This window comes from Triplophysa dalaica, chromosome 22 (genome assembly GCF_015846415.1).
Source record: "Triplophysa dalaica isolate WHDGS20190420 chromosome 22, ASM1584641v1, whole genome shotgun sequence".
In the NCBI taxonomy this organism is placed as follows: Eukaryota; Metazoa; Chordata; class Actinopteri; order Cypriniformes; family Nemacheilidae; genus Triplophysa; species Triplophysa dalaica.
Window position 1 is genome coordinate 9,616,535 of NC_079563.1, and position 15,004 is coordinate 9,631,538.

Genomic DNA, 15,004 nt, shown 5'->3' on the forward strand with positions numbered 1-15,004 from the left:
CCACATAATCGTTTTGGATTACCTTTTTTTAATAGCCATTTCACACACACAATTCAGAAAAAAAACATGGAAAATATAGGCTAGTGCTTTAATATTATGAATGAAATGTGCGTTATTTTTAAAGAAAGTCAAGGTGTGACTGACTTTAGCCCACTAAATGGCCCCTCCTCCTTGTCCACTCCCTTTGGGAAAGTTGAACTGTCCATCGCGGGCGCGGCCCCTCCCCTTTCCACTTTTCACACAGCTTCAGCGCTTCTCAGCAAGCAGGGGCGGCAATTTGCCAATTCCCCACACAGACAGTTATATTATAGATAATAGAAACCCGTTTAGCGGCGCAGATTATTTTTCTTTTTCAAGTGCTTTTGCCGCCCCCCAAGTGTCGTGAAAATGTGCCGCCCCGGGCGGCTGCCCTGTTCGCCCGTGCCTAAAACCGCCACTGTTCTTCAGTATTGTTACATGAAACGATATAATAAAATATTAACAAAAATGTGAGGGGTGTACTCGCTTCTGTGAGATACTGTATAGGCCAACTCTTGGTGACATAATTATGACATTATTGTGATAAGATATTTTTTATTGTTTTGAGTTGGTGTATTAAGTAGTCGACTAGGTCACGTGAATATAACGAATTACTGAATAATGGGACATCGGGACAATCATGTCGCTTATTAACACAAAAATGATTGAATGTTAGGCCTACCACACAGCTTTAATTTGGTATAGCTGAGTTGAAGCCTTTGTTTTTAAAGCAGTATATTCATCAATCTCTCTCTATGTATGTTACACCACCTACAGTATGCACAACAGCATGTTCCATGTGCAATCCTTAATCATATAGACTAGTGTGGCCATAAATAAATATTACTTAAATGCTCTCAACCAGTAGCAGAACTCACACTTACCAATCAATCTTCATTACAACTGTATAGCATTTACAAAATACGGTACAATACACGTGTGTGTGATTTACACCCTTTCGACTCTGAATACTCTTAATACTTTTGTGTTTCGTGATATGCTACTGCAAAACACAGTAACAAGTCTTAACACTACCATCCGTCCATCTAGCGCTGGACTCTGCATGCTGAAAGATGTGCATCACATCGAAAATAATCCTTTCGTTTCATGCACGACGGAGGGTAATTTATCGTATAATACCTAGACAGATATTACAGTTTTGGTCACAACTTTCCTTGAAGCAAGGGTACACTTATAATACACGCAACAGTGTTACATACGTTTTGTATGTATGCGAGTATTTTTACATTATGTGCAAAACATTTACCATGTTACAAATAAGCATGAATTAAATATCCTTTTTATATTATTAAAGATTTATAACATAATATGATTCATTGAGTGTTTTAAAAAATAACATATTTTCTACGTTGTGTTTTATATTATTTGTTGGAATTGAGCCGGTGTTTAGTCGGTTTTCGCCTGCTCGTACTGATGAATGAACAATAATAATAGAAGAATGTGCTAAAAAATAAATAGCGTCGGCACTTTATACGTTCTTTAAACTTTATTGGTTTTCCGACCTTTCGAGTAATCTGAGTTGTCCTCTGAAATGTAAAGATTACAATAGTCTCGTTTTCATGACATTAATGTCATTAGAGGTGTGCCTAACCAAACAATGGCACTCCTTTGATCAGAGTTGATTCTATAAGTCTTCTTGAAGGTTCTTGAAGTCTCACTGCCGCTTCCATAATGTTAATAAATAGAAATACAAATTAAACAATTTATAAAGTAATTAAATTAACAAATTGGTTAACTAAATAAAGGAAATACATGCATTAAATACATGTATCCTTTAAATAGGCCTACTCTGCATGTATTTAGAAGTAATGTAAGTAATACTTCTAAGTACAGAAATTATTTATCCGCTGTTTTACACATGCAGTCACGTTGAAAAATAATTTTTAAGTCATCAACTCATTTTATCAAGCATTAGACGTGTTAATAGTTACAACACAAAACACATTTTCATTTTGTGTCAGTACTATCGTCCTCTGATGAAGAGTGTGCTCGACATATCACGCTTCTCTTAAATAGCATCATTTTGGAGCTTTGGTGTGCCGAGTTTGTATACAATTATTTTGTCACAGTAATATCACAATCATGTTGCTAAATCCCCAACGCGTTCTTCAGTATATTAAGTCACTCCCTACTAAAACATGCTTCATTTTCGAGATTGTACAGTCCACCAGACGTACCAGTGCCAGTTATCAAAGTGGCTTGGCACATCCCACTGGAAACCTGATGTACCACCGTGACATGGGTAAACCGGATGTTCAATCGGACGTGTCACTTAAGACTGTGGAATGTGCCAACGGCCTCAGTACGTAATGTCACTCTGAGTTAATACTGCTGCTGTGCTTTTATGTGAAAATACTTAATACATTTTGTTAACTGAGATGCTGTTGTGCGCTGCAGAATCTGCAGTGCTAAATTTCGACTCTAAGCGCCGCTGTTCAACCTTATATACTTATTCTGGTGCTGTTTTCCATTTCTTTGACACAACCTAACGCACTGCAATAGCCAACAGACAACACAAACGGCAATACTGGATGCTACACAACAGACCGACAAATTGCTTTTCAAAGACCGCTGGTTTGTTAATCCACATAAAACGACCTCCGTTTAAATTCATCATAAATTTTCATTTGGACGCCTCTGATTCAATTGTCAAAAATGAAGTCGGGTGGAAGAGGCTGGGTGTATAGATGCATATTCTTAGTCTCTGCGCTTTCTTTATTTGCGGCCGTAGTTACTGGACAGATTCGTTATTCTATACCTGAGGAAATGTCTGTGGGATCGATTGTTGGAAATATCGCCTCGGATCTTGGACTTGAACCGAAAAGACTGATTTCAGGAAAAGCGCGTGTGTTCACCGCGGAGAGCAGTGAGTACATTGGACTGGACAAGGAGAACGGACATCTGATTATTAAGAGTAAAATAGACAGAGAGGAATTATGTGGAGAGATTTCCGCGTGTAGTATCAGTTTTGATGTTATTTTGGATAACCCGATTGAGCTTTATCGAGTTACAGTTGACATAAAAGACATAAATGACAACAGCCCAGCATTTCAGAAATCTAACATCGAACTTGAAATCAGTGAATTAGCTGTACCTGGTGCGCGCTTTCCTTTAGAGAGCGCAATAGATCCAGACGTGGGTGTGAATACACTACAGAAATATTCTCTTCACCCCACCGATCATTTTAAACTGAATGTACAGAGCGGTGCTGGTGAAACCAAACATGTCGAGATGATTCTTCATTCTCCATTAGACAGAGAAAAAAACAAACATCATCAGTTAATTCTGACTGCCTTCGATGGTGGAAAACCACAAAGATCAACAACCGTGAAAATCAATATTATTGTTATTGATGTGAATGACAACGCTCCGGTGTTCAGCAAATCGTCTTACAAAGCATCAGTTGTCGAAAATGCTGCTAAAGGTTCAGTCGTGACAACAGTAAGTGCGACAGATGCTGACGAGTCGAGTCACAATATACAGTATTATTTTGAGCACGCGACCTCTACAATAAAAGCTCTGTTTTCTATAGATGCAGATTCTGCGGAGGTTAAAGTCATAGGTGACATCGATTATGAAAAACACAAACAGTTTACAGTCAAAATTAAGGCTAAAGATAACGGTGGTTTGACTGACTCAAGTGAAATAATTATTGATGTAATTGATGTAAATGATAATACACCAAAAATTACAGTAATGACATTTTCAGGTGCAGTATCTGAAGATGCAGCACCTGGTACTGTAATAGCAATGTTAAATGTTCAAGATCTAGATTCAGGTGACAACAGTAAGGTTTCATGCTCTATTGATCTAAACTCTCCATTTAAAATCGTCTCCACATTGACCAATTATTACAATCTGGTGACAGACTCAGAATTAGACAGGGAACAGATACCAGAATATAATATCACTTTAACCGCTGTTGATGGAGGCAATCCACCTCTTTCAAGTAAAGCGATTTTGAAATTGAAGATATCTGATGTTAATGATCATGCACCTCAGTTTGAGCAGGAATCATATAATGCTTTTATATCTGAAAATAATCCACCATCTACATCAATTATGTCTGTCAAAGCAGAAGACATGGACTGGGGGCCAAATGCCAAAATTTCATATTTTCTTATTGATGGAGATTTAAATGGATCACCGCTGACATCTTACATTTCTATGAATTCAGAGACTGGTGTGATCTATTCAGAAAAATCATTTGATTATGAACAAATTAAATCTTTTAAAATAAAAGTTAAAGCTCAAGATGGGGGCTCACCGCCTTTATCCAACAACGTCACTCTTAACATCTTCATCCAAGATCAGAATGACAACGCACCTCAGATTCTTTATCCTGTACAAACTGGTGGTTCTGTGGTGGCTGAGATTGTACCTCGTTCGGCAGATCTTGGTTATCTGGTCACTAAAGTTGTTGCTGTTGATGTGGATTCTGGACAGAATGCCTGGCTCTCCTATAAACTACAGAAAGCTACAGACAGAGCGCTGTTTGAAGTGGGTTTACAGAATGGAGAAATAAGAACTGTGCGACAAGTGACTGATAAAGATGCTGTGAAACAAAAACTCACTGTTGTTGTTGAAGATAACGGACAGCCCTCACGCTCAGCTGTGGTCACCATTAATGTGGCAGTTGCTGATCATTTTCCTGAAGTGCTTTCAGAATTCACAGACTCTACACATGACAAGGAATATAATAACGAACTGACTTTTTATTTAATTTTGGCTCTTGCTGTAGTTTCACTGCTCTTTATAGTCTCAATTATTGCAATAATTTCAGTGAAAATCTACAGATGGAGGCAGAATAAGTTGTTTTATAAATCTGGAGCAAATCTACCTGTGATTCCATATTACCCACCAGTTTATGCGGATGGCACATTACAGCAAGTGTATAATTATGAAATGTGCGGGACCACTGACTCAAGGATGAGTGACGTGAAGTTTGTCAGGCCCTACAGTCAGAACACACTGGTGAGCCAAAGCTGTTTGGGGACAGTTCAGACAGAAAAGAAAGAAAAAGAGAATGATGACCTGACTTTAGAGGTGAGACAGTCTTTCATAAGTTTTTGGGAGCAGCAAAAGTTTGCCAAAATCTCATTTGCATTTTAGAGACTTCATTTTTATTGTTCTATACATGTGTATAAATTGTGTTTTATTGTTTTGCTTAAAAAAGAAATTAAACCTCTTTAAATCTCTTCTAGATATTGAAGTACTGACAGATGATGCAGCAGGGTCCACACACACACATACAGAGAGAGAGAAACAGAAAGGTGTTTAGAGGGAAACTTTGCCCAAAAGTTCTGTCATCATTTACTCACATTCAAAAATTTAGATTCCGTCGTCATTTACTCACATTCGAGTTTCAAATCTGTATTAATGTCTTTATTCTGATGAACACAGAGAAAGAAATTGGGAAGAATACTTATAACCAGAAATATTTTGCCCCCCACTGAATACAATTGTATAGGAAAAAATACATTGGTAGTCAAAAGTGTCCCAGAACTGTTGGCTGTCCTACGTTCTTCAAAATATCTTCTTCTCAACAGAACTAAAAAATGATAAAGTATTTTTTCCTACTATGGGAGTCAAGGGGGGGCGAGATCTTTATGATTATAAGTGTTCTTCCAAAAATCTTTCTCTGTGTTTATCAGAACAAAGAAATTTATACAGATTTGGAACAACTCAAAGGTATTATGTTATAATGACAACAGAATTTTCATTTTTGCGTGAAGTATCCATTCAACTTTGTGATCTAATCCGAGATTGTCTACAGTGATTTTAATTTAGAATTACAATTTTTACTATAATTTGTTTTAAAAAGTGGTGCATTTTGTGTGCAGGAGAATATGAACTTAAAGCATGTCAATTTGTTTGAGACAAATATTTATACTTTTGGTGCTTTTTGTACATCCAGTTCTAACGATCTTGCACAGCTTAATGTCAATGCTCGGAGTTTAATGTCTGCATTAAGTGGATATTTCTATCTGTTTGGGATTGTTTGACTGTGAAGTATTTCACTGCACAATGTTTAGAAGGTATTTGGACTGATTAATACAATTCTTGCATGTTCTTTAATGTACACACCACAGTGCTACCTTCGATATACTGGCATACCTCTGTCATTAAAAAAAAATGTTCACTCAAAGAAACACTTAAATAATTTTGTCAAAATGTTGTGAGTGATTCAAAACTTTAAAGCAACAAAATGTACATAGAGGTAACTAATCCTCCTCGCTCTCTCCTTTGTGTGTGTGTTCTGAGTTTGTTTAGCCTTTTCAGTGATGACTGCAATTTGAGTCCTTTTTAAATCTCTTTGTGAGGTTCATTAGTATATAAAGTAACTATTTTGATTGGCTTAGTTGTTCTGGCATTTATTATACATATACATCAATGTTTGACTTTTATCCAGCTTACAGTGCATTCAAGAAATTATTTTTGGCACTATGTTCCAATACTGCAGTATGTAAAAAGTAAACTAACATGTAAATTCACACAGCAATGTTCACAGTGCACATGTTCTTAACATATGTGGACATGCACACACATGCAAACATACAGTATATGGGCATACACTAGATTCAAAGACAGGATGGCCATTTGTAAAACAGAGAGAGAGAGATTTGGCTTCTACACACTGTCTCTTGTGTCTCCATGTAATGATTTGAAACTACACAGTGAGCTCTGTTGCACAGACACCACTGTATTAACTGGTGCTTTTCAATATTTTCTTCTAACCAAAATAGTCATGCAGATAAATAACAGTACGACTGCACAGCTGCATAATTGTACATATGACTGTACAAAAGCTAACTGTGAGATCAGGAATAGACTCTATGAGTGGCGTCTCTGCAGATATCCAAAACATCATTCAGCACCAAATGTGTCACAGTTAACACTAATCCGCTATGCAGAGCCCACTGTTCAAATGCCATTATGCTTTAGGAAACATCAAGAGCACATCCTAAGCATCACTTTCTGTGATATTTAAAGTATTTCAAAATCTTTTCTTTTTATTCTCTTGGATTGTTATTTTAAATAGCTGATTATTTATGGCTTCAAAGTTGTATCAATAGTTCTCTAGTAATTGACTAATAGTGTCAAATGAAGACATTTCATCTAGCTTTTTTGGTCATGGTGATGTTGTTCCTTTATAATATAATATTATCTTTTTTGTAAAATCTCTTACATAGAGTTAATTGCACAAGGCCTACAAGAAGATTTGAATGATGAAGCTAGGATCACAGGCGTATGTTTTGAGAGCAGCTCTGAGCTGTGCTAGTGTTGGGCGGAATGCTGACTCTGAGGGAGGGGGGGAGGAGGGGCCTTCTCTCTGCAGTGAGATTCTTTGTCCTATATTTGCCTTCTCAATCCTACTTGTGTCTGTGCACACCTACCAGGGCTGGACTGCATGCAAATGCTGACACACAGGCCTTGAATTGTGCCCATAAATGCAGTGTTTCATTTTGACCATTATTTTCTGATTTACCTTAGTATATATTTACAGGCTAAAATGTTATAATTGCTGCCTAAATGTTAATATGCAGTGCTTTAAGAAGAGTTATTTTTCTGTTTTGACTTTTTCACTTCGACAGCTTGAACACAGCCCACTCCACCTACATACATAGATGTCTATACATTCTGTCCTTCTGTAACACACACTATTCCCTTGACAACACGTGTTTCCATGACAACCGGCAGTGTCTCGGACTACTCCATTTTCTTGTTAGAGGGGTGGGATGCTTGCACATATAATACTGGGGGATTCAGTAAATATGCTCTCTTACTTCTCCCATGCTCCCTCTTGTGCTTAGTGAAGGTGTCTACCATTATCAGTGTTGTTCTATCAAGAAGTTGTATATTTTGCCCCATTGCAATTGTTAAAATAATGAATTGTGTTATTTTCATGTGTTTACCTCTTTTTAGTCTAATTCAAATTACGTTTTTGAATAGCGCATTTAATAGAAACCATACATTTCAGGTGGGAACAGGTTACTAATATGATCACAATACTAACAATATGTTTTTCTTTTCTATGTTGGACACATCCTACCTCTGTTACCTGGCTTTCACTAACAAGGTAAGAGCAAACTATTTTCTGTAATAAATAAATGTCCCTAATAGAAAAGGTAAACATTTGCTGTTGACATGAAATATTTTAGCTGTTGGCTAAGTAAACAAGTATTGTTATGGTATTTATTTGAAAGTGAATCACATTAACACATTTTTATAGAAATTACAATTACTTAAATCATTGTATTTTACACAAATGTATGGCATAACATAAACATTTAATTACATTAAATTCAATGTTTAAATTACATGCATATGTTGAATATGTTAGAATGACTTACTGCCTATGGTCATTTTTACACACAACACATATTATATGTTGATATCAAGTATTGTAAGATCCAGTGCAAAAAGGTCTCTTGCTACAGACACAACAGAGGATTATCCAACATTAATTTGTTGGTTAATATTACTGTTTATATTTAAGAGTTTTGCAGCAAACCTAAATTATTTTTTTAAGGTTCCTAAGCGTCTCTAATTGACCATATCATCATTGTGTGTAAACAAACCTCTTGACTGCTTTTGAATAAGCAGATTTAAATTGCAAATTTCAAGGTAAGTGCTTATGGTTTAGGACTTTTCTAGGAATAAGGGATTAAGGATCCCAATCTTTTTGCCTGATTCATTCCACTTCAGAAGTATTTTTAAGCAAATACAGTTTGTATTTTAGTAGAAATGAAAGTACAGCCCATCTCTCTGCGAACATGTGAGTGTTGTTGCTGAATCTGGCCGCCTGTGTGGCGCTGTTCACCCGCGTGGTGCTGAAACGCTCAGTTCACTCTGCGGCTGTTTCTCTACACTCGGTATACTCCGCTCGTGTTGTGTACTTCGTTGCTTATCTTAGGCTTCCAGAATTGCCCCCACCCCTCTCACACTCAGACAACACAATGCACGTCTCTCTTACACAGCCGGTAGTGCAGCGCTTCTCTGTCACCACATGACGGCACATTCGTCACATTTCCGAATGGATACTACGTTTGCCTAAGATTTTTATTAAAATAAGCAGAACAATTATAATAATAAAATAATAACTTTAATAGCAATAAATATTTATAGATTATATTTATAGACAAATATAAGCATCAGCATAAAAAACCTACAATAATAAAATCCTAATAATGAAAAGCATAAATAATTATAAATAAAATGTTTAGATAATTATAAACATCCGAATTCAAATAACTGCATTGATAAATTGCGGATTTTGAAAATCAATCTATTAATATTTTGTGAGCAATATACATATACTACCAGTACTTGTATTGCATGCACTTCACCTCTGATTCTTTTTGCTTACGACCCCTTTAAGAAATTCAGAGAACTGGATTGGTTGCAGTGAGATGCACAGGCCACCAATGAGACAGAGAGTTGGACAAAGAGATCTACTCCCTCCCCACAGTTGCTCCTTCTGAGCATAGAGAAAGCGTGAATTACTCGTTTTTTATCATAAGGACCATACGCTAAATGGAAATATGTCATCAATATACTGCTTGGAAATATGTGGGTTCGGTTTTTTTGAAAGCCTAAGGAAGTTTGGATAAAACGTCAAGAGCCTTGGATGCAGAGATGATTAAATCTATATTCTTTAAGAGGAGAATTTGGTGGTGCTGTGCCTATATTCTTCTTTTGAGTACAATAGAAGCTCAGATTCGATACACTATCCCAGAGGAGCTACGCGAAGGATCTGTGGTTGGAAATATCGCCAAAGACCTCGGTTTGGATGTAACTAAGGTTATAGATCGTAAACTACACATAGCGTCTGAGACTGGTAAGCAGTATTTCGTCGTGGATGTCGAAAAGGGTGATCTTATTGTGAATGAGAGAGTGGATAGAGAGGAATTATGTGGATATAATGTCCCGTGTGTTTTGCCTCTTCAAGCTGTTTTAGAGAACCCCCTGCAGATGCATAGAGTTGAGATTGAAGTGCAAGATATAAACGACAACACGCCTAATTTTAAATCTTTTGAGCGCATTCTGAATATTCCGGAATCTATTAATTCAGGTGCTAAATTTCTCTTAGAGAGCGCCATTGATTCAGACGTAGAGTCCAACTCTTTAAAATCATACCGTCTGAGCAATAATGATAATTTTATTTTAAACGTGAAAACGCAAGATGGGCTAAAAATCCCAGAATTAGTATTGAAACATTCTCTTGACCGAGAAAAGCAGCCCGTTCATAAATTATTATTAACGGCATCTGACGGAGGGAGTCCAGTGCGCACAGGTACTTGCGAAATAACAGTTTTCGTTTTGGACAATAATGACAATGCTCCTGATTTTGAAAAACCCTTTTATGAGACTGTTGTCGACGAAAACGAATCCATTCATAAAGAAATTTTAAGAGTCAAAGCTACAGATTTAGATGATGGGTTAAACGGAGAGGTAGAGTATTTCTTTGCAGATGAAACTTCAGATACACTATTGTTTGATATTAATCAACAAACAGGAGCCATCACAGTAAAAGGAAACCTAGACCATGAAAAATCTAATTTATATAAATTTGATATAGTTGCCAAGGACAAAGGAAATCCACAAATGGAGGGCCACTGCAGTGTTAAAATAATGGTTAATGACGTAAATGACAATGCACCTGATATAACAATTACATCCCTGTCAAGTCCAATACCTGAAAATTCCCCTAATGGTACAGTAGTGTCATTAATTAGTACAAAAGATGCCGATTTTGCAGAGAACGGGAAAGTGAGGCTTACCCTGACACCCGGACAACCGTTTAGATTGAGCCCCACGATTTCCAATCACTACGCGTTACTTACAAATGGTCCCCTGGACAGAGAATTATATTCCGAGTATAAAGTTGTTTTAAACGTGGTTGATGCCGGCTCGCCATCACTATCTAGTTGGAAGGTGATCACAATCGGAATTTCGGACGTAAATGACAACCCTCCAGTGTTCTCGGACAAGTCTTACACAGTTTATGTTAAGGAAAACAGTGGCCATGATTCAATTTTGTGCTCAGTCTCAGCCCACGACCCAGACTTGGACGAAAATGCAAAAATCTCGTATTCCATTCTGGACTCTAAAATCCAAGACGTTCCAGTCTCCTCTTATATCTATATAAATTCAGAGAATGGTAGTTTGTTTTGTATGCAATCGTTTGACTTTGAGAAAATCAAAGTGTTTCAGATTTACGTGCAAGCTAAAGACCATGGCTCCCCATCTCTAAGTAGCAATGCTACTGTCCACGTGTTTATTTTGGATCAGAACGACAATGTTCCCGCTGTCATATACCCTTCTACTGCCACGGGGTCTGTTTCGCATCAGAGGATGCCTCGTTCGGCTAAAACAGGACATCTTGTTACTAAAGTAACCGCAGTTGATGCTGATTCAGGCCACAACGCCTGGCTATTTTACAGGCTCGCGGAGGCCACGGACACGTCTCTGTTCAATGTGAATTTACATACGGGAGAGGTGAGGACTAAGCGCCTTGTTTCAGAGCAGGATGACTCCTCTCAGAGACTTTTTATAGAGATAAAGGATAATGGAGAGCCAATCCAGTCCACCACAGTCACAGTGGATATATTGATAGAGGACGGGTTTCCTGAGCCCATCTCAGACTATCGTTTGAAAACTACAGAAGACAACAAAAGAAACGGTAAAATAACTTTGTATTTGATCATCTCTTTGGGGACGGTATCCGTTTTTTGTCTTTTGATATTGTTCACGCTGATTGTGAAATGCGTTAAAAACAGCGTGAGGAATTCTGGTTGCTGCGTAAGACGAACTGATTCTGGATACAAAAATCCCAACAGAAACCTTCAGATCCAACTTAACACTGACGGACCCATTAAGTATGTGGAGGTTCTGGGAGGCGACATGATGTCTCAGAGTCAGTCTTTTGGATCATATCTTTCGCCAATGTCAGAATTCAGTGATCTCACCCTCATTAAGCCTAGCAGCACTGCAACCTTTTCAGACACGCTAAACGTGCTTGATGCGTCACTGCCAGACAGCGCATGGACATTTGAGAGCCAACAGGTGAGCGCGTTCGATTTTATCGTTTGCATTATTGGTGTCTGTCTGTGTGTGACATTATATATATTTAATTTCAACGTAATTTTCATGAACACTTTTAATACTTGTTAACAATAAATTGCATTTAAAGTAGGTTTGCTAGTTTCATTTAAAAATACAAGATTAATAATATTCGACGGTAAGTATTTATTAATTTAATGTACAGTACGTACATAACTGTACATTAAAATAAATTTTTATTTAATGCAATTGGCAATATTTATTTAAAAACGTCGCAAATGAGTAATAATACATTAAAATTTGTGTATAGGTATTTATAGATATTGTATATCAATGTCACTTTGATTCTGGTCTATAAAACCATCCACGAATACCCCCTCTCTGTTTATCTCTCTCTCTCTATTGAGTAAATTGTACATTTTCTCCTGTTTGAGGTCACGCCCCACTCGGTTTATTTAAAACTGATTCCTGCCATGACTGGAGAACGCTCAACCAATAACGCAGCAGAATTGTACAAAGGGATCTACTCCCTCCCCCAGTCCTAATGCTGAAAGCCATAGCGCACAGACGCCGGACAAAATGCACTTGCTGCAACGAATGTAACAGCAAGATAGAATTAGGAGTCACCTTGTAAAATGTTGAGTTCACTTTGTGGCCGATTACGTACATAGGATGTATGTCCGGATACTAGATTCGTTGGTAACCTCTCGTGCGTGGAAATGAGGACTCAAGTACAAAGGAAAATTCGGTTCTGGCAAGCACTGTTCTGCTTCGCTGTTTTGTGGAGCAATACAGAGGCGCAGCTTCGTTACACAATACCGGAGGAGCTTAAGGAAGGATCTATTGTTGGGAATGTGGCTAAAGATCTCGGGTTGGAAGTATCTAAGATATCTAATCGAAAGTTAAGGATAGCATCGGAGTCTGGTAAGCAATTCTTTAGTTTAAATCTGCGGAATGGCGACCTACTTGTGAATGAAATTTTAGACAGGGAGACGTTTTGCGGAGAAAGGACGAGTTGTATTTTACCACTACAAGTCATAATCGAAGATCCATTACAGTTTTACCGTGTTGAGGTTGACATCCAGGATATAAACGACAACTCCCCAATTTTTATTTCGGAAATAAATGTTATTGAGGTGCCAGAGTCAACGTTGACCGGAGCGAGGTTTCGGTTGGAACCTGCTCATGATCCTGACGCCGGAACAAACTCATTGCGCACATATTCTCTTAATAAAAACGATCATTTTGTTTTGCATATAAAAAACGATAAAGATGGCACTAAAGTTCCAGAAATCGTTTTAGAAAAAGGTGTCGACAGAGAGAAACAGTCTGTGCACCATCTTATTTTGACAGGTATTGATGGCGGCGATCCCGCGCGGTCAGGTACAACCCAGATAACTATTAAAATTCTTGATGCAAATGATAATGCTCCTATATTTGAGCAAGAGTTGTATGAGATTAAAGTGATGGAGAACACAGTCCCAGGTACAATAGTCCTCACTGTTAAAGCAATTGACTCGGATGACGGTGCAAACAGTGAGGTTGAGTATTCATTTGGTGCACACACACCTGAAATAATTCAACGTTTGTTTGCTATTAATCCAGTAACAGGCGAATTAGTCGTGTCAAACCATCTTGATTTTGAAATTAGTACCTCATATAAAATTGACATACGTGCTAAAGACAAGGGACAGCTAGCAATGGAGAGCCACTGTAGAATTAAAGTGGCTGTTTTGGATGTTAATGATAACACTCCTGAAATCACCATTACCTCCTCTCCAAAACCCGTTAGAGAAGACGCGTCCACTGGTACCATGGTAGCATTAATAAATGTTAAAGATTTAGATTCAGGAGTAAATGGAAACGTTACACTTGATATGTCACCAGGCACCCCTTTCAAATTAAAGCCTACTTTTTCAAACCATTACGCACTGGTTACAAATGAACGTTTAGATCGAGAAGCGTTCCCCACATATCAAATTGAGCTTAAAGCGAAAGACTCTGGAACACCTCATCTGCTATCGAGCAAAGTCATCACAGTTAATATACTAGATGTCAACGATAATCCTCCTGTTTTTTCTGAACCTGTATACTCCGTTTATATTAAAGAAAATAGTGCCCCAGGGTCAATTTTAGCATCGGTGAAAGCATTAGATTTAGATACCGGAGACAATGCCCAAATCGTTTATTCAGTTCTTGATACCAATACTCGAGACATACCTGTGTCTTCTTACGTATACATGAACTCCGAAAATGGAAGTATATTTAGCATGCACTCTTTTGATTATGAAAAAACGAAGATGTTTCAGATTGTCGTGCATGCCAAAGACAAAGGCTCCCCACCTCTCAGTAGCAACGCCACTGTTCATGTGTTTATTCTGGATCAAAATGACAATACCCCGGCTATCATTTACCCCTCCACAACAATGGGATCTGTCTCTCATCAGAGGATGCCTCGTTCTTCTAAAGTTGGACATTTGGTCACTAAGGTAACCGCAGTGGACGCTGACTCGGGCCATAACGCTTGGCTTTTCTACAGGCTCGTGGAGGTCACGGATGCTTCTCTGTTTAATGTAAATTTACACACGGGAGAGGTGCGAACTAAGCGCTCTGTTTTAGAGCAGGATGACTCCTCTCAGAGACTGGTAATTGAAGTAAAGGATAATGGAGAGCCAATTCAGTCGACCACAGTGACGGTGGATATACTAATAGAGGAAGGCATTCATGAGCCCATCTCGGATTCCCGTATGCAAACTACAGAGAGCAACAAGAAAAGTGGTAAAATCACTTTATATTTGATCATCTCTTTGGGCACGGTGTCCGTTTTATCCCTGTTGACGCTGTTAACATTAATTGTGAAATGCGTTAGAAACAGTCTGGGCAGTTCACATTGCTGTTT

The 15,004-nt window shown here is 37.9% G+C and overlaps 1 protein-coding gene across 28 annotated transcripts in view; it reads left to right on the top strand.

Annotated features, from left to right (window-relative positions):
- LOC130411842 (protocadherin gamma-C5-like) overlaps positions 1-15,004 on the top strand; it is a 136,676-nt gene that overhangs the window by 94,799 nt on the left and 26,873 nt on the right. Inside the window, exon 1 of one of the 28 annotated variants that reach the window (XM_056736775.1) lies at positions 2,611-5,085. The exons of 26 other annotated variants lie outside the window; for them this stretch is intronic. In XM_056736775.1, the coding sequence (XP_056592753.1) occupies positions 2,695-5,085 (2,391 nt within the window). In that variant the 5' untranslated portion in view covers positions 2,611-2,694. Of the gene's footprint in view, positions 1-2,610; positions 5,086-15,004 lie in introns of those variants that run through there. One more of the 28 variants, XM_056736790.1, reaches the window with a different exon arrangement.